The following is a 21,951-nucleotide window of genomic DNA, read 5'->3' on the forward strand; positions in this document are numbered from 1 at the left end:
TTCTCCGGCCATGCTGAGGCCACGTCCCACATACAGCAACTAAAAGGATGTGCAACTATAACATACAACTATCTACTGGGGCTTTGGGGGGGGGGGAAGGAGGAGGATTGGCAATAGATGTTAGCTCAGAGCTGGTCTTCCTCAGCAAAAAGAAGAGGAGGATTAGCACGGATGTTAGCTCAGGGCTGATCTTCCTCACAAAAAAAAAAAAGAGAGAGAATACTGGCAGTGAAGGGTTTTTCTTAGGACTTCTTAATTGGTTAATCCGTGAAATTAACAGACCCCAGTTAGAGAAGGTTCTAAGTTTTACAAAACTCAAGATAATTGTCAAAGAGCTATAATAGCTTAATCATCTTGGGAAAATACCTGTTAATGAAACTATATCAAGAGGAATAAAAATTTACATTTTAATTGGCCCTAATTGTAGGGTGACCAACTGTTCCAGTTGACCTGGGACTGAGAGTCTTCAGGCTGAGGGACTTGCAGTGTTAAAACAAGGACAGTCCCAGGCAAGCCAGGACAGTTGGTCCTCTACCCAAAGGCCTCATCTGTATCATCACATCAAGAATCTGGGTTACTTCATGCCTCAAAAATCTCCCTGGCTTGCCTGACTCCAGACAGTCAACGAGCTTTTACTCATTGCCTACTGGGTGCCAGGATCTGGAGATGGTGTTGTACAATTGGCGGACAAGCATCACTAATTGAAATATTTTGTGGTTCTCGTGCTTTGTACCTTATGCTGATAGCCCCACGTGGATACTTCTATTTCCAGGTTCTTGTTGCCTTTGGGACTATCAGATTGAACTCAGCCAAGCAGGATGACCAAAATTAACCTTTACAGTGGATTCTGTCCTGGTTGTGCTGTTGTCACCTCAGTTAGATATGCTATCAAGAAACATATAAAAGGTAGTATTTGCCCTATTGTCGCTGGATTCTTTTGGGAAGTTTCACAACTATTTCCCTCTGCTTCACCTCAAGCAGCTTCTATTATGATTTTGGCATATAATCTTATTATGTTTTAACATGTTTGTATCCATTAATACTATAGAGTATTGCTTTGTGTCTACACAAATGCTGTAAAAATATATATTTTTTACACCTAAAAAAAAAAAAAAAAAAAAGAAACATAAAAAAAAATTCTGTGTGAAAGTGAATGAAAATGGGCCAAAGATGGATAGTAAATAGCTTGCCTGCCTTCCTACAAATATTAAGTTAAATGTCGTCTATGCCCTAACACTGTAGTTCACTTCCACAAGGATTTATTGAATGGTTACACTGGGCCGAGCCCTGTGCTGGGTGCTGGGGCTACAAGGATGAATGAACAATGGTCTTGCCCTCAGGAACATTTCAACTAATGGAGCGATAAACATGTGTGCTGGTTGGTCTCTGTTCTCCACCCTCTCCCCCAGATCCATTCTCTACTTGTCTCTGCCTTGCTCCATGCGCCAAGCACTCGACATTTATGAGTTGCGTCTCAGGGGCTCCCTATAGGCTCCCTATAGCTCTGTGGCTTCTGGTTGAGTTCAGCAAATGGGAGGCATTGTTTTGGCATGACAGCTCTGGCCGTTCCTCTACCATTGCAATTCCCTCCTCCAAGGCTCCAGCACTCACTGGGCTCCTGTATCCAATAATCAATTTCCTTACCTCTGCCCACTTCTGTAAATAGTTCCTTCATAAAATTATTTTCATGATTTCATCCAAGTGTGCCTGCTGTTTCCTATGCAGACTCTGACTGGTTCAGTATGTAAATAAACTATAGAAATAAAGGAAGGTAAGTGCAATAGAGGTATATACAAGTAGAATGGTGTAATAAAGGAGGACGCTAAAGAACACCCAGAGAATGGAAATAAGTAAGTGCTCTTGATCTGAACATTGAAGGATAAGTAACAAGTGGGAGAAAGACCTGGAAGGGGCCATGTATAGCCTGGAGAGAAAATAAATCATGGTTTATTCATACAACTATTAGCACTTTAGGACAGCTGGAGCACAAAGCATTTGGAAGGAAGCAGTGGGTGATAGTGTGGAGAGATCAGCTAGGGTCAGGCCACATAAGTATGCTAAGCAATTCTGTTCATTACACACACACACACACACACACACACAAACACACACACACACACTATGTGCCAAACACTGTCCTAGGCACTTGAGATCCATTAGACAAGAAAATAAAGACCTCTACTCTTAGGAGAACACAAACAATAAGCAATATATATAATATGCATATAAATTATATAGTAAGTTAGAAGGTGGTAAGTGTTATGTTAAAAGAAAAAGTAGAGGGAGTAAGAGAGATCAGGATTGAGGTGGACGGTAATTGGTTGCAATTTTAAAGAGGAAAATAGGCCTCATTAGATAAGCACATTGAGAAGGTACTTTGTGCACAGAGTTGAAGTAATGGAGGGAGTTAAGGATGTAAATATCTGCAGGAAGAGCATTCTAGGCATAGGGATCAGCCAGTGCAAAGGCCCTATGGCAAGATCATGCCTGACATATCCCGGGAACATTAATAAGGCCAGTAAAGCTAGAGCTGAGCTGAAGTGGGAAAGGAGATAATAATGGGAGATCAGGTCATAGAGTTTCAGGGTGGGGAAGGTCCTGAAGAGCCTTGTAAGCCACTGTAAATCCTTTGGATTTTACTCTGAGGGAGATGGGAAGCCACTGGAGACCTTGAGCAAGAAGTTCCATGCTCTGACTGAACTTTATTCTGTGGACAATGAGAATCAACTGAAGGGACTTAAATATGGGATACCATGGGCGTCAAAAATACTTAAGATCCTTGCTACTCAAAGTGTGGTCTAGGACCAGCAACATTGGCATCACCTGAGAACTTGTTGGAAATGCAGAATCCAAGGCCTCGCCTAGACATACTAAATCAGAAGGTGATGTCTGACATACTAAATCAGACAAGATCCCAGGTGGTTCATTTGCATGGTAGAGTTTAAGAAGCACTGGTTTAAAAGATCCCTCTGATAGGAGGGTGGAGGATGAATTTGAGGCAGGTGAGACAAGTCAGAGAGAGGTGGGGGGCCTAAAACAGGGCAGCAGTAGGCATGTAAAGGAGGGAACAAATATAAAGGACATCAAAAAGGAGGATAATGCCCAGTACAATGCAGACAATTCCTAGATACTTTTTTTAATTTTTAATCTTGAAATAATTATAGATTCACAGGAGGTTACAAAGAAATGTATACAGAAGTCCCATGCACCCTTCATCCAGCCTCCTCCAATGTTAACATCTTATACAACTATAGTACAATATCAAAACCAGGAAACTGGTATATACAATCCATAGTGTATTCAGATTTCACCATTCAGATTTCATACATGCACTTGTGTGTGTGTGTGTAGCTCTATACAATTTTATCATACATGTAGCATTGCCACCACAATCAACGCACTCAAACCATCATGTTACCTCTTTATAGCCACATCCATCCCCCATCCCTAACTCTTGGCAACTACTAATCTGTTCTTCGTCTCTACAATTATGGTATCTCACGAATGTTACATAAATGGAATCATGCAGTATGTATCCTTTTAGGATTGGCTTTTTTCACTCAGCACAACTTCCTTGAGGTTCATCCAAGTTGTGTATATCAATATTTCACTCCTTTTTTTGCTGAGTAGTATTCCATGGCATGGATGTACCAGAGTTTGTTCAACCCATTGAACCCATTGAAGGACATTTGGTAGTTTCCAGTTTGGGGCTATTATGAACAAAGCTGCTGTGAACAATTATGTATAACCTAGACACTTTTTGAATGAATGAATGAGATAGAATGGATAAGATTTAGTGACCAGCTGTGGAGGGATGAAGAGTGGCATAATTAGTAAAAAATGAGCCCCAATGTTATGAGCAAGTACTACAAAAAGAGTTTACTTTGTTTCATATGTGTATATATATTATACGAATGTATATATATACTTTATTAATAATCAAATAGTATCCTTTTTAAGATAAGAATTTAAGATAAGCAAACTGCGAACTTAAAAATCTAAAGTAAAACTTGACAACGTGAAGAGAGATAATAGCTCTCAGTACCACCATTTTAAATATTTAAGTAAATTTAGAAATATGTTTGTTGTGATTTGGCATTTTAAAAATTCTGATGTTTTACAAATTCTGTTTTGTTAGTTGCTTGAGCCTGTATTCTGTAACTTGCTATTACTAAGACGCACTATTGTATCACAGCTTTCCTTAAAGTCTTTTAAAATGAGTTCTAATTTAAGAAAGATCATTCTACACAGTCAGAGAAAGTGTCAAAAATAAAAATAATAAAGGACATGTTTCAGGAAAACATGCATGGCATTACATCATCTACTTTAGAATAATTCCAGAATAGTTTCCATTTCTTTTTTTCTTTTTTTCTTTTTTCTTGAGGAAGATTGTCCCTGAGCTAACATCTGTGCCCATCTTCCTCCATTTTGTATGTGGGACGCTGCCACAGCATGGCTTAATGAGCTGTGCATCAGTCTGCACCTGGGATTTGAAAAGCAAACCCTGGGCCACGGAAGCAGAGCATACAAACTCAACTACTATGCCACCGGACTGGCCCCTTGTTTTGTTTTTTATTCTACTTTTTAATGAATTTACACATTACCTAAAATGTTCTCTAGTTTTTATGCCTTCTGGGATCACCCTTTCCTTCAATATTCAAATAAGAATAATTCAAATCCTCACCCTGTGGATCATAAGAGGAACAGTCCCCTTTCTCAGTTGGTATTTGGCACCTCCAGCTCTGAGCAGCTGCCCCAGAATGTTCCTCGGTCAATGTCCTCCCCTGAAATGATGCCACCACCACTGTGCAGACCCAGAGGTGGAAGAAGGAAAGCCACACTCTCCCCTCCCTTGCCCCAAGGGTGCGCACAGCCTGACTCTTAATGCCCCACAACCAGGCTTGATTCTAGGGGAATACAGCACAGAACAGGAAACAACTGAAGACCTCACTGGCATTTCTCTGGGGCCCAGTTCACCTCCTATGGCCCAGTTCACCATCCAGAATGCAGGCATTCAGCTTCCCCTCAAATCGCAGTTCTTTCTTCACAACATTTCTTTCCTAAGTCCCAGGGCCCACACCTCTGAGACTCTGGCCGTCTCCCCAAGCATCAGTCCCACTCCCAGCCTCCTCACCATCCCCCTACCCCCCCACCCCCGCCTCCCGGGCAGGAGAAGCCAAATCATCAGTCAGCTCATCACAATCCAAGTCTTCACTTCCTCACCTCAGGCTCACTCCAGACTAACTGCAGGCCTTCCTTTTACACATCCAAAAGGCTATTGGAATCTTTTCTCAAATAAAAGAGATTTTACTGAAGGCTAGAGATTAAAAGAAAAAAAGATTATAATAAAAATAAAACATTACACACACACACACACACACACACACACAGAAATAAGTTAATTTTAGGTTTGGTTGCCGCCAGAATGTTCAGACCGGGAATGCTCTTGGACATCTCCCTCCTTAGCCTTCCCCTTCCCCTTCACCCCTCCCCCCCGACCTACCCATGACAAGGCCAATTTACCTTCAGTTTCCACGACTTTGCAGTGTTAACAGAACATCTATAATAGTTTTAGTAAGTCTTCTAAAACTTCTCTTGTACCATTTCTGCATTTCTCCCAATCGCCTCTTCATCTACAGAGAGTAATTAGGATGTAGGGAGAAAAGAAAACAAGTCAACAGCGACGCCAGGTCCCTGAAGTTTTGTATGACTCTGGTTCGTTTGTCAGTTGCGCAGTGCAGAATGTGAACCGCAGTCCCTCCACTTGAGATACCAGGGAACCACCACCCATTATAACAATCTAGGTGTGTTGTCTTCTTATCCCAAAAATTTGCAGTCAGTACACAAGAGGAATTCTTTTTTCCATACAGAAAAAGTCCTATTTGCTCGGATAAACTCAACAAGTCAAGTGATATATTCTATTATTTGTGTGCTCCTTTATTTAATTTGGACTTGCAACTACTTGGCCAATTACGGATCAGGAAGTAAGATTAAAATGTTACTGTACAACTGACAGAATGATTTATTCCAGAGGTCATTGGGATAGGCAACAGTTATCAAATACTTATGGTATTTTACCCATTCTGTTGCCATGGGGATTGAGAACCAAATTAAAACACATTTTCCAGAGTCATAATAACGTAGTCAGTATTAAAGAAAAATGTGATTTTTAATCATTTCACTTGTTTGCTCTGATGGTCTACCGATTTCTACGTGCTTGAGCGTATCAATAATAAAGCCATTAGCTCACATGGGCCTTTGCATTCCATGCGCCCAGACACAATACAGCATCCGGCTATCTGCTTGGGTTGGCCACTGGATTGAAAGAGAGAGCGAAGTCTGGGATGATTCCCAAATGTCTGATCTGGTGACAGGGAGACCATGGCAGGGCGAGCTTGAGGAGAACAAGCTGGATTAGGAGCTGTTGAATCTGAGATCCCCATGGGCCATGTGGTCAAAGAGACAGCCAGCAGAAGGTTCGTATGCATGTCTGTGGTTCTAGGCCACATCAGCCAAAGAAGATGCCTCAGCTTTTTCCCCAAGAACAAAATCCAGGGGAAGATAAACATCTAAGGGTGCAGAGGAAGAGGTGTCAGGAAAAAGGCTGCGCAGGTGTCTGGTGTCTGGTAAAGTGCCTGGCACATAGCAGGCACTTGGCAAATATCGTTGAAGAGATGAATACGTAATATGGCCATCGGAGCCTGCGGTGGGTGGGATAGGCAAACAGACTCAGCCCATTCTTACCGGTAGCTCAGAAATGTGCCTGGAACCCAGAGGCTCCTGTAACATGTCTTGCCTGCTCTTCTCAGATCACCTTCTGGTCAGCACTGCGTCCATGTCATGTGCCCTGTCCCCTTCTTCCTTGGTCTCCTCGCACTTCTCTGTTTCTCCAGAGTCCTGGCTCAGCTCACCCCAGTGACCTACTCCCTCCGATCTATGTCATCACACTCTTCAGAGTAGAGCACGTATAAGTATAGGTTGCCTTTTGACCAGCACAGATTGCCTCTCACAGCATAATCGTGGTTCCTTATTGTCCTAAAAGACTGTCCTCCTGCAGAGGGGTTGCGATGGATAAGACAAAGGAGATTTAGAAGATGGAGAACTCCAGTGAGAATGGGGTGGAATTCAAAGGATGAAGCGGAAACAATCTCACCCTGCTACAAATAAAAGGGGCTGTCTGAGACGTAGGAGGAGAAGTCAGAGAGAATGGCGTCATTAATACCAAAGAAGTAGATGCTTTACAAAACAGTTGCTTGTCAACTGCGCCAAATGCCACACATGAGGGCAAGTAAGACAGGGGATAAAAAATGAGCAGTGGATTTGGCTGTCAGTAGCTCCTTGATGCCTTTAGCAACAAAAACGCCCATTGGCAGTGAGCGAGATCCAGGGCGCTGGGTGGGGAGTCCATGAGAGGTGAGTGAGGGCAACATGCCCTGGCCTTCGTCATCTCAGACAATGGCACCCGTTGTGTCCACCCATAGCTCCAGCAAAAACCCAGCAGTCATCCTTGATTCTGCTCTTTCCCTCACCTCACAATCCAGTCCTGCCTTCAAAATAAACCCCAAATCTGACCGCTTCTCACTCTGCCCAGGGAGCCACTGTGGTCTCTGCCCTAGTGATGAAGACAGCCTCCACTGGTTCTCCTCCTACCTTACTGCCCTGTGATCTGTTCTTCACACAGTGGTCTTTTAAAACCAGTCAATCAGACCATATTATCACCCTTTGTAAAGTCCTCCACAGTTATCCCATCTCGCTTTTTATTAACTTATTTTTCTTTGAACTTTTTTTGTGTGTGTGTGAGGAAGATCAGCCCTGAGCTAACATCCATGCTAATCCTCTTCTTTTTTTTGCTGAGGAAGACCGGCTCTGAGCTAACATCTACTGCCAATCCTCCTTTTTTTTCCCCCAAAGCCCCAGTAGATAGTTGTATGTCACAGTTGCACGTCCTTCTAGTTGCTGTATGTGGGACACGGCCGCAGCATGGCTAGAGAAGCGGTGTGTCCGTGCGCGCCCGGGATCCGAACCCAGGCTGCCAGTAGCGGAGCGTGCACACTTAACCGCTAAGCCACGGAGCTGGCCCCCATCTCACTTTTTTAAAAGTTTTTAATTTCTCTACACGATCTGTCCTTTTCTGCGTCTTCCCCTAATATCGCACTTCCCTTTCCTCTCCCTGTGCTCTGCCACACTGGCCCCCTTCCTCTTCCTTCAGCCTGCCAGGTTCGCTCCCACTCTTGCACTTGCTCTTCGGTCTCTCAGGCGGGGCTGACTTCACGCACAGGCGACCTGCGCCCGGTGCTCCAACTGGGCCCCATGGTTGGTTTAGTGCTCTGCTGTTGTCGTCTTGAAATTCTTAATAATTTTTGAACAAAGGGCTCTGCTTTTTCCTTTTGCACTGGGCCCTGCAGATTATGTAGCTGGACCTGCTTTGAGGGATCATGTTAGATCGAAGTCCCTCCTAGAGAGGCTTTCCTTGACCACCTAGCTGAAAGTAGCCCCTCCCCGTCCAAATTACTTGCAACCACATCCTCCCGTTTTATTTTCTTTGTAACGGCTTTCATTCTCTGATAACGCTCTTGCTTTTGTAATTATTTGTGCATTGTCCGCTCTCTCCCTTTGGAACGAAACATGAGCGCCTAGTGAGTAGAGACTGTCTGTTTGTCCCCGCACCATCCTCAGTGTGTGGGACATACCAGGTGCCCAGGATACGTTTGCTGAATAAGCTACTCCAAGAGCTGAACTTGCTGGAAGCAAAAGAGGTACCATGCTGGGTGTAATGGAAATTTTAGAATGTATTTGGTATTTATATACATCCTGATCAATAATTACATTTATGTGGTTCTTGTCTGTACAGATAAATTCTGGTTTCATGATGAGGTTAAGTGGGATGAAATTTTCTCATATTGTATTCAAGCTTCATCTTTTTCATGAAAGATTGTGAAGTCTGGATTCAGTGCCTACTTTTGCTGCCTATGTTATATGAGCCTAAAATAATAATTTTAGTTTAGTCTGAATTTTTTAAAGAGTTTGTTGTTCTGCCTTCCAATTACATTGAGCTCTATGGGTCAATAAAACATTTTCATTTGTATTAACTAAAGTGACCTGTTCAGCAACTCTATAAGAAAAATAAGGTAGCAGTAATGTTTTATTTTTCAGATCAATTCAACTCATTTATGATAATCAAACTGTGATGCAGCTTAGTGAGAATAAGCAAATGATAGCCCTGGAACTTGAGAGCTGGGAGTAACAGTTGAGGTTATTTCTTCCAATTATTTCTCATTCTTAGATGAGGAGAGAGTACCAGAGTGAACAGCACGGCAGGAGTTTTGATGGAACCTGATCTCTTATATCAGTGATCCTTATGTCATACCGTGGGTCCTCTCTATCTGCAAGTCAGTCAATCTTTGCCTGCAAAGGCAACAATTTTTAAAAGAGAATTTACACTCCACTTCTAAAATTTTGCTTTTTGATGTGAATCATGTCCTTTAAGTTTGTTAAATGAATGGCTGAATGAATGAGCAGAAAAAAGGAAGGGAAGGAGGGAGGAGGGAAGGAAAAGAAGGCAGGGAGGGTGAGAGGAAGGAAGGGAGGAAAGGGAGGGAGGGTGGGAGGGAGGAAGGAGGGAAATAGATCTAGTGAAATTAATTACTATTATAATCTACATAATTTATTTGGATCTTTAAGCTTTTGTCTTTTATTTTACTTCCCTTGTATATTCCCTCCTTATTTTTTATTTTTTTGTTTTTTTTGGTGGGCAAGGGGAGGAGGATGGCGTCCTGTTACAGTGAAGGGCCTTGACCAGAGTAACACTCCTGTCTCTCACTCTCCCAAGTGGGAGTAAGTTATTTGACTCATGGGAGAATCCGTTAGAACATGGATCTCATCAGTTATGGACGATTCATTAGGGATTCACTCTCTTTTCTTCCCTTTCCGACCTTACTGGTGCAAGACAACAAATCCCAGCTTGTCCACAGGAACATGAAGGGCTTCGAGATTGCACAACTCCAGGGACCAATGACTTCATGTCCTGGACTTGGGCTCCACGTAGGAAACAGCACGAATGGTACGAGCTTCACTTCTCTGCCGAGTAAGTGTCCCAACGGGATGCCCAGAGGTTGTCTGGGTAGGCCAGTGGCAGGGAGGGCAAATCTACTCCGCGGTGACGTAGCAGCAAGTCCGCTATGGCTACACATCTAAGACACTCTGTACCAGCAACTGAGCCTGACATTTTGTAGTGCATCCGTCTGACTCCTCTATCTATTTCTTGGTTGATACTGCATGCATCTTCTTGCTATCTTTCTTAAATAAGATGACCTTGCTTCTAGGTCTCCTTAGTTACCAACCAGCTATCTATAATATTTTATAATCCACTTCAATCTTGAAAGTAATGATGTCATAATTATGAAAGTAAATGGATTTGTATGAAGTATTGCTTACTCTTAAGAACAAAATGGCAGCTGTGAAAATAGATGAAATAATTAGAGGAAGAAATTATTTCTTTTTGGAAGCTTCGAGATATTTTAAAAGCAATTAGTACTAGTTAGCAACAAAGTTTTGTTCTCAGAAATTACACTTAAAAGGGGGAACACAGATTACAGAAAAAATCTGCCGCTAGAGGATGAGCCACTGAACTTCCTAAACAACTGGTTCCATTTTCAATAAAATTTGAGATTGTTGAAAAAAGAGTGTGCAGATGCCAGCCATGACCTCAAATGGGCCCAAACTTGGACAACAGCAAAATAATGAGCAAGGGTTCTCGGATCAGAGCAGGACAATTTCCTGTGACTGACTTTTCCAGAACTGCGCTCTTCTCTTCCCGAGAAAAATATCCATAGTGCTGCTTCTTCCATTGGCCAACTGGTCACCTCTCAGGATAGGACACATCTGTTTATAGGTGTGGACTGTAGTTGCTCAAAAGTGACAGGCTACTTAAAATAATCAGAGTTCAAGTTTTGCTCTGAGCTGATCTGTTTTCCAACAGAGCTAAGTGGTTTCCAACTAAAACAGAGAATTAGCGGGTAATCAAGACAGCTGAAATGGGGCGTGGGCTGGCCTTTGACTGTGTCTTATAATTGCCCATTCCAGTGTACAAGCAGAGCAGAGATAAGCTATAGACTGCAGGTTGCTCACACACAAGGACCAACCTCTAAGGGCCCCCGAAAGGCAGGTGGACCAGTTCAGAACTGTCCGTCTGACCTGATTAGAAAGTGCTGAGTATGTAGTCAGCATTGATCGGCTAATCCTGAAAAGCCTTCAAAGGGAGCCCAAGAGGATCTGGAGATTCACTAGCCAGGAAGATCCATCTCTGGAGATTCCATACCCGGCTATGGTGACTAACAGCTGAGTTTTTTTTTAGATGAATCATCATTCATCTAAATGAATGGGGCCACATTTTTAGTTCAGCTAATCAATTATGAAGTTGTAGTGGGCCTGAATACTCATCTATTGCATTATTTATATGCTAGATTTTATCACTTCATCTAGTTAAAATATGTTTGCAAATAGTCAAAAAATACCAAACTATGTAAATAATCTTCAAAATATTTTATCTAAGAGTTTACTTATTCTATTTCATATTATTGCTTGTTTCCAATCAAAGAAATTTGTTACCTATATGGGAATATACATATCATAAAATTTCAAATTTAAAAAAAATATTTTTTAAGGCTTTAATGTGTCCTATCAAAACATGTGTCCAATAGAGTAACTCAAGGTCCTTGTTCCTGGCCATATGCACAGCCCGCCCTCTAGCGTTTCTTTTTAAACCCAACCAAATTCTAAACCATACTCTTAATCTCGAGAATGTTAGGTTAATAGGATTAAGAACTGTGTCATCAAATTAATAGAACAAGGCTAAATCCCTGACACGGATGAAAATTAAAACAGAGAAAAGTGAAGGTCCTTCCAGAAGCTGGTGGCAACCTCACTGGAGAGACACTGCAAAGTTAGTGGTAAATACATTGTGTTAAAAAGTTTCATTTGGTAAATAGGGTCTTAACAGAAAGAGAAGAGTTAGTTCAAATGATAGATGTAGATGTACGTAAAATGTGATGACTTTGTAACTACTTGTACCGAGGTTATTTTATTATTATATTAAAAAGACATTCCAAATGTTGATTAAGTAATGGAGTTTTTTTTTCCAAATTAGCAAATATACATAAAGCAGATAAATATCCGCTTTGGGGAGGAGTTAAGGTAATCTAACATTTATAAATTTGACTTTATTAAAAGCACACGATTATTTTAATTTATTTAACTTTTCCTAGTAAAGTTTAAACATTTGCATTTGGAATGTTTATAATTAATATATATCAAATTAAATTGAACAGGAAATTCATTATCTGAGAAGAAAAAAATTTAACTGTGCACTATTCATATATCTTGATGGGTTTTATAAGAATTATGAGAAAAATGTGTGAGGCTGTTTTGCTTTCATAAAAAAATAAGTGGTAAAAAAAAATAAGTTGTTAGCCATCTAGGTATTTAAAATTCACTTGAGGATTCATAATTTTGGAGAAAAAAAATCCCTCTGATATATTTTAACTAAGTCTCTGTTTGGGGCTGTTTACTGTTGACAAGGAAATAAAATGAAGTTTGTATTCTGTGGGATTGTGATCCATACTGTTCATTGCCTCAAATTTCAAGTACTTCAGATGATGAGCTTATTTAACTGTCATAAAGAATATAAACAAAATAGAGACTTGGGCGTTTTTTTTTTTAATTTATAGTCCAGTTTTTCTTGTCTCAGGCGTATTAGCATAAATTGTCTAAAGTCATAAAGAAAAATTGGCAGAAAAATGCTTTGGATCAGCATGTGTTTTCAATTGATGCCGACAGACCCTAACCTAATGGAAGGCATTTGATGCCGGTTTATTTTTCCTTTGCAGTTACAGCGGGAACATGAAGCCACCACTCTTGGTGTTTATTGCATATCTACTATGGTTGAAAGATTGTCACTGTGCACCTACTTGGAAGGACAAAACTGTTGTCCGTAGACACCTGAAGGGTATGTAAGTTCCTTTATCTGCACCATGTCCTGTTTGCGTGTCCTGCTGCATTTACAGTGATTTACAGTCGAGAGATAACCATGGCCATTACTGCCCTCTCATTTCACGGTGAGACGTTCTCGAGGCACTTAAACCAAGTAGACGTGACGCCAAACATCTGGATAAAAATAGAAAATTCCAATCGAGTGTCTGAGAATTTTCACGTATCCAGATGTTTGCTATCACATAGATAAAACTTGCCAAGTTTTTGACTGCATTTCATGGTATCATCCAGATGTTTGGTGTCCTCCAAGCACAGTTTTAATGAACAGTGAAATTCTTTTCTAGCATTTGAAAAATTTAAACAATTAAAGTAATCTGTGCAGTTATTCCCCAGATAGTGAAAGAACGGGTTATAATGATGTTGAATCTGGTTGGTCTGTACTCATTAACTTACGACCTTTGCTTGATGATATATGCTTTGGGTACTTAACACTTAGAAAAATAAATTAGTTAAAATGTTGATTTTTGCAGGTCTATAATTAAATTTGGAGGCAAGAATAAGCTCCTCAGGAAGCCACATTGGCTATTGTGGAGAGAGAATAACAATGAATATTATACTCACTAAAGACTTATTAAAGGTGTATAAGAGATGTCCAGTAAGTTATTAAAGAATCTTGCATTAGATGAAATTTTTCTAGGTTTGATGCCTCCTGGGAAGGTAATTGAAGCTGAAAGAAAGGGAAATTGTTCACTGTGTTTGAGGTTCCCAGTTCGAAATTTTCTCTAATATAAACACACTTGGGTTTTAAGTGAAAGAAAAAAAATTAGATAAATGAAAACAGGCCTTGAGGAAAATGACAAGAATGAGGTTAAATGAACTCTGACTTGTCTAAGAGCTCAGCAGTGAGGAACAGAAGGTATCGTCCATGTGGCAGCTGGGTCCATGTGACAGCTGACAGCTAATTCATTATGATGTGCTTTCAGAGTTCGATGCTATAAAAGAACAAGTAAGCCTCTGTTTAGGGGACATGAAAAATTGGTGAACTCATTGTATTCTGATGCAGATACAGATACCTTGTAATCTGATCAGATCTCAAAGAAGAAAACTGTCCCCTATCTTTTAGGTCTTTCCAAGGCTGGGGAGATAGATGTAGATGAAGAGGTGAAGGAGGCTTTGATTGGTATGAAGCAGATGAAAATCATGATGGAAAGAAGAGAGGAGGAACACACCAATCTAATGAAAACCCTGAAGAAATGCAGAGAAGAAAAGCAGGTACAGTCATTGAAAATAATATCTGTTCTGAAACATATCTGGACCATAAATATTGCACTTGTTAGGGCAATTGATGAATTACCTATTTTCCCTAATAATAGATTTTCTGGATAGCAGCCCTTATTGGAGGAAAAGTTTGAAGGAAATTTTAGATTTCTTCAAAGAACATATTCCTTGTAGAAGAGGCCTTTGCAGGGCTTCAAACCCTGGGATTTCAGGGATTCGTCTCTGTTTGGGAAATGCTGCTTCATCCTTAGTCCCTTCTGAGTTAGGATATTGAGTCAAAAGTGTTTGGGGAGTTTTTGGCTAGATCAACTGTCTCCAAAGTTTTTTGATCTCCCATCCCCATTTCTGAAATATTTGTTAGCATTCACTCCTAAATATACGCATATTAATTTATTTATGTTAGACACATGAACTGCTACCACTAATATCTCAAGGCACAAAACCTAGGGAGAGGTTCATCGTTAGCTATGGTAGATATAAGTCCATATTTCAAATAATCTTCTAGAAATTTTGAAATTTTTTTAGCCAATTGCCAGATTTGATTAGATCATCATATTTTTACTGTCACGTGGCCAATAAAGAGCACATAATAAAGAAGTATCAGCTCTGCCATTTGCTTCTTGTCTACCCAAGCTTAAATTATTCACATTTTTTAATCTGCTGGTCTTTTTTTTTTTTTCAAGAATCTTTTGAAGTCTCCTGTCTATTTAGTGAGGGCTAGTTTAGTTAAAACTAGATAGTAAAAAAACCGTCATTTACCTGGGTCCTCTTAAACAGCAATTCATGGCAATCAGCTGCAAGTGAACAGAGACGGAGGAAGCCACTGTCGATGCTTCTGGAATGTGAAGGGTCCTCACGTTCAGTTGGCCTCATGCAGTGGCCTGACATAAGCACCACAAGAAACCACCAATGTATATGAAATAGTACTTCAGCCTGACCATTTCTTTTATTCACATACCTTTACTTAATAGCTGTAGTTCAAACTATGTATCTCACCAATGGAGAATACACATTGTATTCAAATGTCCGTGGAAGATGTTAAAAATTGTTCACGTTACAGTATAAAGCTCAATACATTTCTAAATTATAGACATTGCATGGCTCATGGTTTAATAGCATTAACCATTAACATGACACTCAAAACAATTACATTTTTTAGAACTTATTTTCCAACATTACCGTTAAATCAAAGGAAATCAAAACTGTAACAAAAATAACTTGGAAAATATTTTAAATTTTAACATTGAGAGTAAATTACTTTTAAAATTTATTTTCATTAAAAAGTTTTTTTAATTGTGGTAAAATACACATAACATAAAATTTACCATCTTAACCATTTCTGTGTGTACAGTTCAATAGTGTTAAGTACATTCACATTGTTGGGCAACCAATCTCCTGAATTCTTTCCATTTTGTAAAACTGAACCTCTACACCCATTAAACAACTCCCCATGGTCAATTTTTAAATTAAAAAATACAAATAGAAGTTCTAATATTTCCTCCTATACCTAAACCTACAGACTTATAAAGCTGGGGCCACTGAGTTCCAGATAGCTGTTGGAATTCTCTTCACTTCTGAGCACTGTGGCCTCCAGGCGTCCATTATGCAATTGGAGCAGGGCTGTGTGACAGGCTGACCCCACAGCTGTAGTCAGCCTGTCACCAGACTGGTTGGTGTTGCAGCTACACCTACCGCCCGTGTCACGTGGGGTCCCCAGTAAGGAAATGAGCTTGCCTGACCAGCAGCCCTCCTCCCTTTTGGCAGCAATCAAAAGATTTTGAGGAAATTAAAAATAGCTCCTCATGAGGAAAATGTGGAAGCCTGGAGCTGAGTTCTTCCCTGGCGGGCTTGTGAGTCTGGCCACTGGAAGTAATGACGCTAGATATCATTTACAGGCCCTTTATAAACACGTTATCACATGTAATCCTTCCAACACTGGGTAAACCATTACTTTCATCTTACAGCTGAGGAAACTGAGGCTCGAGACGTTAGTTAACATGTTAACCTGACGCTGGAATGAATGAGCGGGGAGAAAGTCAGTGGGCAGTGTGCCTGTGGGACCCCGTGACTTTCTGTTTTTTCTCCCTTTCCCCAGCCTCCTGGCAAGCTAAGGGTGTAGTTCTATGAAAAGAATGCTCCGGTTAGGGGTGGGTCAAGTAAGCAAGTGTTGGTTTCAGTTCTGGCCCTGAAAAATCCTAGGAACTAGTAGAATTTTTCTTTTCTTAAAAACCGACTTATTGTATAAAAATTCATTGAATTATACTCTTTAAGGTTTGGACACTCAACTAAAAAGTTAATTTTAAAAAAGAAAAACCTGTTTAACCCTAAGACTCCCTCCCTAAAGTTACTGTAAACCTAGAACAAAGGATACTTCAGATAAATTGTGGCGAATATGGGGTTGGCGCCCCCAGGCTCCTGTTAGAGAGCACGGCCGATCCTCAGGTGACCCAGCGTCATCACCTCCCCCTCCTCAGCCCCGCCCTAGTCATGTTTAGCGAGCGCATCTGAAACTTACTAAAGTGGGAAACCCTAAAGCGGCTTGAAGTGAATTGCCCCCCACTCCAGGTTTAGATGGGACATTATAAACTGTAAATTATAGGAATAGATATGGACTCTGTCAGTGGGTGGGACATTTAGGGAGAAACAGAAGGAATGAAGGGCATTTTTAATCCAGAAATCTACCTCCTCCATGGCAACATTTCACTACCAAAACTGGGGACGTGTGATTGGTAACCGGTTTTTGTTATGCTCCCGGAGGCGAGTGGAAGGAAATCAGAGATACTACTAATGACGTGCTGCGTGCCTTGCTTGCTTGTCACCACTTAATACAAACACTTCAGAGGTAAATCCTATTGTTATTCCTATTTGCTAAGGAGGAGACAGGCTCAGAGACGTTAAGTAATTTGCCCAAGGGTACACAGTGAGTGTCGTTTGGAACTGAAAATATTGGGATTTTGGTTTATGGTGACAATGAGCAGAATGTTTAAAACTGGGACTGACTGAGAAAATCTGGGTGGTATTTTTGCCTGCCATGATGAGGCAACCTTTCTTGAGAAGATGTAGGATTCCAAAATTGTTCTGCAAGCCCAGGGAGACAAGAAAATCCTGTCTGGGACACAAGGTGTGTTTGGCAGGTGGGGGCCCTGCCGGTTTTCTCATGTGTGCCGTTGCGAATGCCACCTGGCTTAGCACTGGGATTTGCCAGCAGGGCAGCTGGAAAATCCAAGCCCAGCGAATGGGAGGTGCAAGATTGTCAGTGCCCAGGTGGTTCTTTGGGCTTAACGTGCTGGAAAGGGGTGAGATCTTTTTCTATTCCATTAGGTAAAAGTGCACACTGAATTGGTTTTAAATACAGAAACTTTGCTTAAGGGAGTTGCCTTTAGCTCTGACACTGTCTCATCCGAGGGATCCATTATACATCATAATTCCTCTGAACTACATCTCAGGCCTGGAGGGGGCCGGTCTTCAGAAGTCCACACTTGCAAGGAGGCGTGGGGTTGAGGCAGGGGTGCCGGCCTGGGGGGAGCTCCTGGGGCAGGGTTGAGGTTCTCAGGGACAGGTGTCGCTTCTGCTGGGCTCCTTACCACCCAGAGCGGGACCTGGCCACGTACAGCAAGGCTCCACTAGGGGGAGCGCTCAGAATATGGACGAGAAGAATGCAGACGCTCAATACAGCATCTCTGCAATTGGAATGTAATTCAATGGGCAGATTTGATTTGATATACGTACAAGAATTGCACTTTCTTGCAATGTTTAAGAACATACAGTAATTAGGGGCCGCCCGGTGGCGCAGCGGTTAAGTGCGCGCGCTCTGCTGTGGAGGCCCGGGGTTCGCAGGTTCGGATCCCGGGCGCGCACCGACACACCGCTTGTCAAGACTTGCTGTGGCAGCGTCCCGTATAAAATAGAGGAAGATGGGCATGTGTGTTAGCCCAGGGCCAGTCTTTCTCAAGAAAAAAGGGGAGGATTGGCATTGGATGTTAGCTAAGGGCTAGTCCTCCTCACACACACACACACACACAAAAAGAACATACAGTAATTAAAGGCAGCATCAATGAAGGAAATAAATGTGTCTGCTTTATAAGCCTTAAAATCCACTTTCCACATCCTGGAAGGACTAGATGTGAAGACAGACAGGTGAACAGATAAATTACAGTCATCCCCCAGAGTTGGGACGGCGTCTTCAGTGTTGGTTCACCCACATCTAGCGTAATGTCTGTCCCATAGCAAGCACTCAATAAATAGCTGTTGAATGAATGAACAGATGGATAAGATTTGCACAGTCTTCAATAGGGATCAATCAGTGCTCTTTTCTTAATCCAACAGGAAGCTTTGGGGTAGATCTGCCAGCTGGTAGGGGCCTGAAGAAAGAATGAACAATTACTTTAGAATCCACACACGTTTTAAAGGGTGAAATCAACTAAGGTACACAGAGTTATGAAATGGAAATAGGATGTTTGTTTCTGCTTTTTGATTAGGAGACCCTGAAACTTATGAATGAAGTTCAAGAACGTCTGGAAGAGGAGGAAAGGCTGTGCCAGGTGTCTTTGACAGACTCCTGGGACAAATGCAAGTCTTGCCTGGAAAGTAACTGCATGAGATTTTATACAGCCCGCCCACCTGCTTGGACCTCTATGAAAAATACGGTAAGGGGAAAACAGAGCTCAAGATTTCAGAGTTCTTAAGGTAACCTCTTCAGCTTACTTTTTAAAAAAATTTAATTTATATTTCTATTTAGAATAGAGATGCCTGGTCTGAGACTGGCCTTTTGCAATCTGGAATCTAACCTTCATGCTTATGTATGAACCATCTGTGTATATTCTATTTACAGATTAGAACAGCCATGCAGTGTTTGTCTCTCCCTTTAATGACACTGTATGTATCTCGCTCAGAAATATCCTGACTCTCTGTGCCTTGTGTTTGTTATCTGTGAGTATGTTCCCACTAAATATGCTCTTTAAGGGCAGGGACCATATCTTATTTGTCTTCATTAAAGCCTTGTAGGTATCTAATAAATGTTTGCTAATTGCATTTTGAATAATAGTATTATAGTCTCTGATTTCAACCTGCTTTCATTTTTTCTCTGGAGGCCAAACATTTGAAGACATTCTCTGCCTCCTGAGTCTCTCCTTCACGAGACCTGCCCTGTTGTGGCAGCACACACACATGCACTCATTTGTGTCCCCTTTTGCCCGTCCATATGTCCTATAGGACTGGCAGGTTTTCTTTTTTGTCCCCTTTGGCTGTCATCTGGGCAGAGGGAATCACAGAGGGTGGTGACCTGAATAAGATGAGCTCTGCCCCATAAAAGGCTCCTAGTCTATTGGCCCGAATTTCTCTTCCCCTTCACGAAGTGAGCTGAATATGAATGGAGTGCAGTTTCCCTCTGCGCAGCAGAGCCTGCACTAATTAGAGTGGGCTGCTGGCTTGGCCGTGCCATATCCAAGATAGAGGGAGCAACCCCCAGGATAATTCACAGGCCAAGTTAATTTGCCTCCTCTGTTAATTGCATCTGCTCTATTTCTATAGCCACTGTCACTCTCTAATACACGAGAATATGGTGGAATGATCACTGGCTGGAAGTCGGGAGATTTGGGGACCATTCCTATCTGTGCCAGTTGTGTGACTTTACGAAAATTTCTTGGGACTTTAAAGTTTTGTTTTTGTGGAGGGATTCAGGTAAACAGAAGATGGCAAACGGAGAGGCAGATGATCCACCCAGATTACTTTTTGAGAAAGGCACCAGTCCTCTAAGAATTCCTGGAGAATTCTTTGAACAGCACTGGAGTGCTACAGAGATGACATTTGATAGTTGATATGTTCCAGAACACTCAGTGTGGCCATATCACTATCATATAAAGGCAACTATGTTCTGGCACGAACTTAGGTATCATAAAGATGGAGTAGAGAATGATGTGACTGCTGAAAAAATCTCCCAGTGAGGGAAATTCCACAATTAGAGCTTTGACTACATCCAAGGAGGGCTTTGATCACTGCTAACACGTAACCATCCCTAAGTAACCTATTTAACTGTATCGGGCATCTATAGTTCAGTGTGAATATGTTGATCTTTTCCTTTCCATGGACTAATTTAGAGACAAAAAAGAGGAGAAGATAAAGACACTAATGACATTCCCCTGAAGGGAAAAAAAAAAAGAACTTAAACCTAAGACAGGGGTGAAAGACAAGAGCCTTCTTCACAGTTTTCGGGCAGTCTACACAGTGCCCTTTAGACCCTGGCATGCCAACCACCGCCAGTACATCAGGTTGTGGCTTGTCAACAATATTGAAAACTTGGCCTTTTTAGGCCTTTGGTAGGCAAACATGAACCAGGAGGAATTTCAGATCCTATTTCGGCAGTCAAAGTCAAAACCAGGTACAAGAGTGGTAACAAATTATCTTAAAGTGATTCACCTCTCCTAGCTTGCCCAGAATTGCTTTTGATTCAGAATGACTACTGTAAGTTGACTTTAAAAGTTATAATGAGAAATGGTCCAGAAAGAAAATTAATTTCTTATTCCATTTTTATCCCCCACCCCGTGCCACAGGTTGAACAGTTTTTCAGGCAAATATATCAATTTCTGTTTCCTTTCCATGAAGATAATGAAAAAGATCTCCCCGTCAGTGAAAAGTTCATTGAAGAAGATGCACAACTGACCCAGATGGAGAACGTATTCAGCCAATTAACTGTGGACGTGAGATTTCTCTATAACCGGAGTTTAAACGTCTTCAAACTGATGCAGCAAGAATTTGACCAGGCTTTTCAATCATATTTCATGTCAGATACAGACTTAATTGAGCCTTACTTTTTTCCAGCCTTATCCAAAGAGCCCACGAAAAAACCAGATCTTGTGCTGAGTGCGGACATTCCCAGCTTCTTCGAGCTGTTGTGTAATTTCAGTCTCTCCATTTATCAAAGTGTCAGTGCAACAATTACCGAGACGCTGAATGCAAGAGAGGATTTACCAAAACAAGACAAAGGCAAGTACTGAAAGATAATTTTTACGTAGATGCCTATCCTAAAGTCAAGTTTTGTTTGGCTTTGGAAATGGTAGACATTTCTAAGTCATTGTGCAGTGTTTCTGAGTGACAGTTTGCGGATAATCAAAGTCTCAGAGCCTCTTAGAAGAAGCTTTGAAGTCTGCCTAACGCCACCCTCTTCCGTCATGGTCAAGAGCTCTGTGGGCTGTTCTCTCTTTATAAAGCAAATGTTCAACGTGAAAAAGAAAGTGCTAGTAGAGTGAGAATTTGAAATAAAATGGTTGCCTCCGTTATGAAAACTCATCTAGACACTCAGCTCTATTCTGCTTGAGCATCATGGGGTTTCTTTAAAATCAGTCTAGGCTCCTCAACTCCCAGTTCGGGAAGAAGCATAGTGTCATTTATAACCAGGTCACATTTAGTACCCTTCATGATCTTCTCAGCGTCACTGTTGTAATTTCTTACATCTTAACATTTATGTGCAAAACCATAGAAAATGCTCATAGGCAAACCCGAAACTACAGAAATAGGAATTTCTGTAAAGGATAAGAATTGGTATTCTACAAACACCACTCATGCCCCATGATATTCCATGTTGGAAAAACAATGCTGCTTTACGTTTTAAGGCAGAAGGAGATACCTTCTTCAGGCTTCTGTGGAGCGGCTGGGACACAGCGTCTCGGGAATGAGGGGTGCTGTGTGGGC

General features: G+C 41.4%; 1 protein-coding gene across 1 annotated transcript in view; it reads left to right on the forward strand.

Moving 5' to 3' along the window:
- Positions 1-12,882: 12,882 nt before the first annotated feature.
- CLUL1 (clusterin like 1) overlaps positions 12,883-21,951 on the forward strand; it is a 32,828-nt gene continuing 23,759 nt past the window's right edge. The window contains exons 1-4 of the mRNA XM_004421030.2: positions 12,883-13,003; positions 14,111-14,259; positions 18,744-18,911; positions 20,814-21,246. Coding sequence (XP_004421087.2) covers positions 12,898-13,003; positions 14,111-14,259; positions 18,744-18,911; positions 20,814-21,246 — 856 coding nt within the window. The 5' untranslated portion in view covers positions 12,883-12,897. The remainder of the gene's footprint in view (positions 13,004-14,110; positions 14,260-18,743; positions 18,912-20,813; positions 21,247-21,951) is intronic.

The sequence above is a fragment of the Ceratotherium simum genome, chromosome 14, assembly GCF_057802395.1.
Source record: "Ceratotherium simum simum isolate JZ-2026a chromosome 14, ASM5780239v1, whole genome shotgun sequence".
Classification (NCBI taxonomy): domain Eukaryota; kingdom Metazoa; phylum Chordata; class Mammalia; order Perissodactyla; family Rhinocerotidae; genus Ceratotherium; species Ceratotherium simum.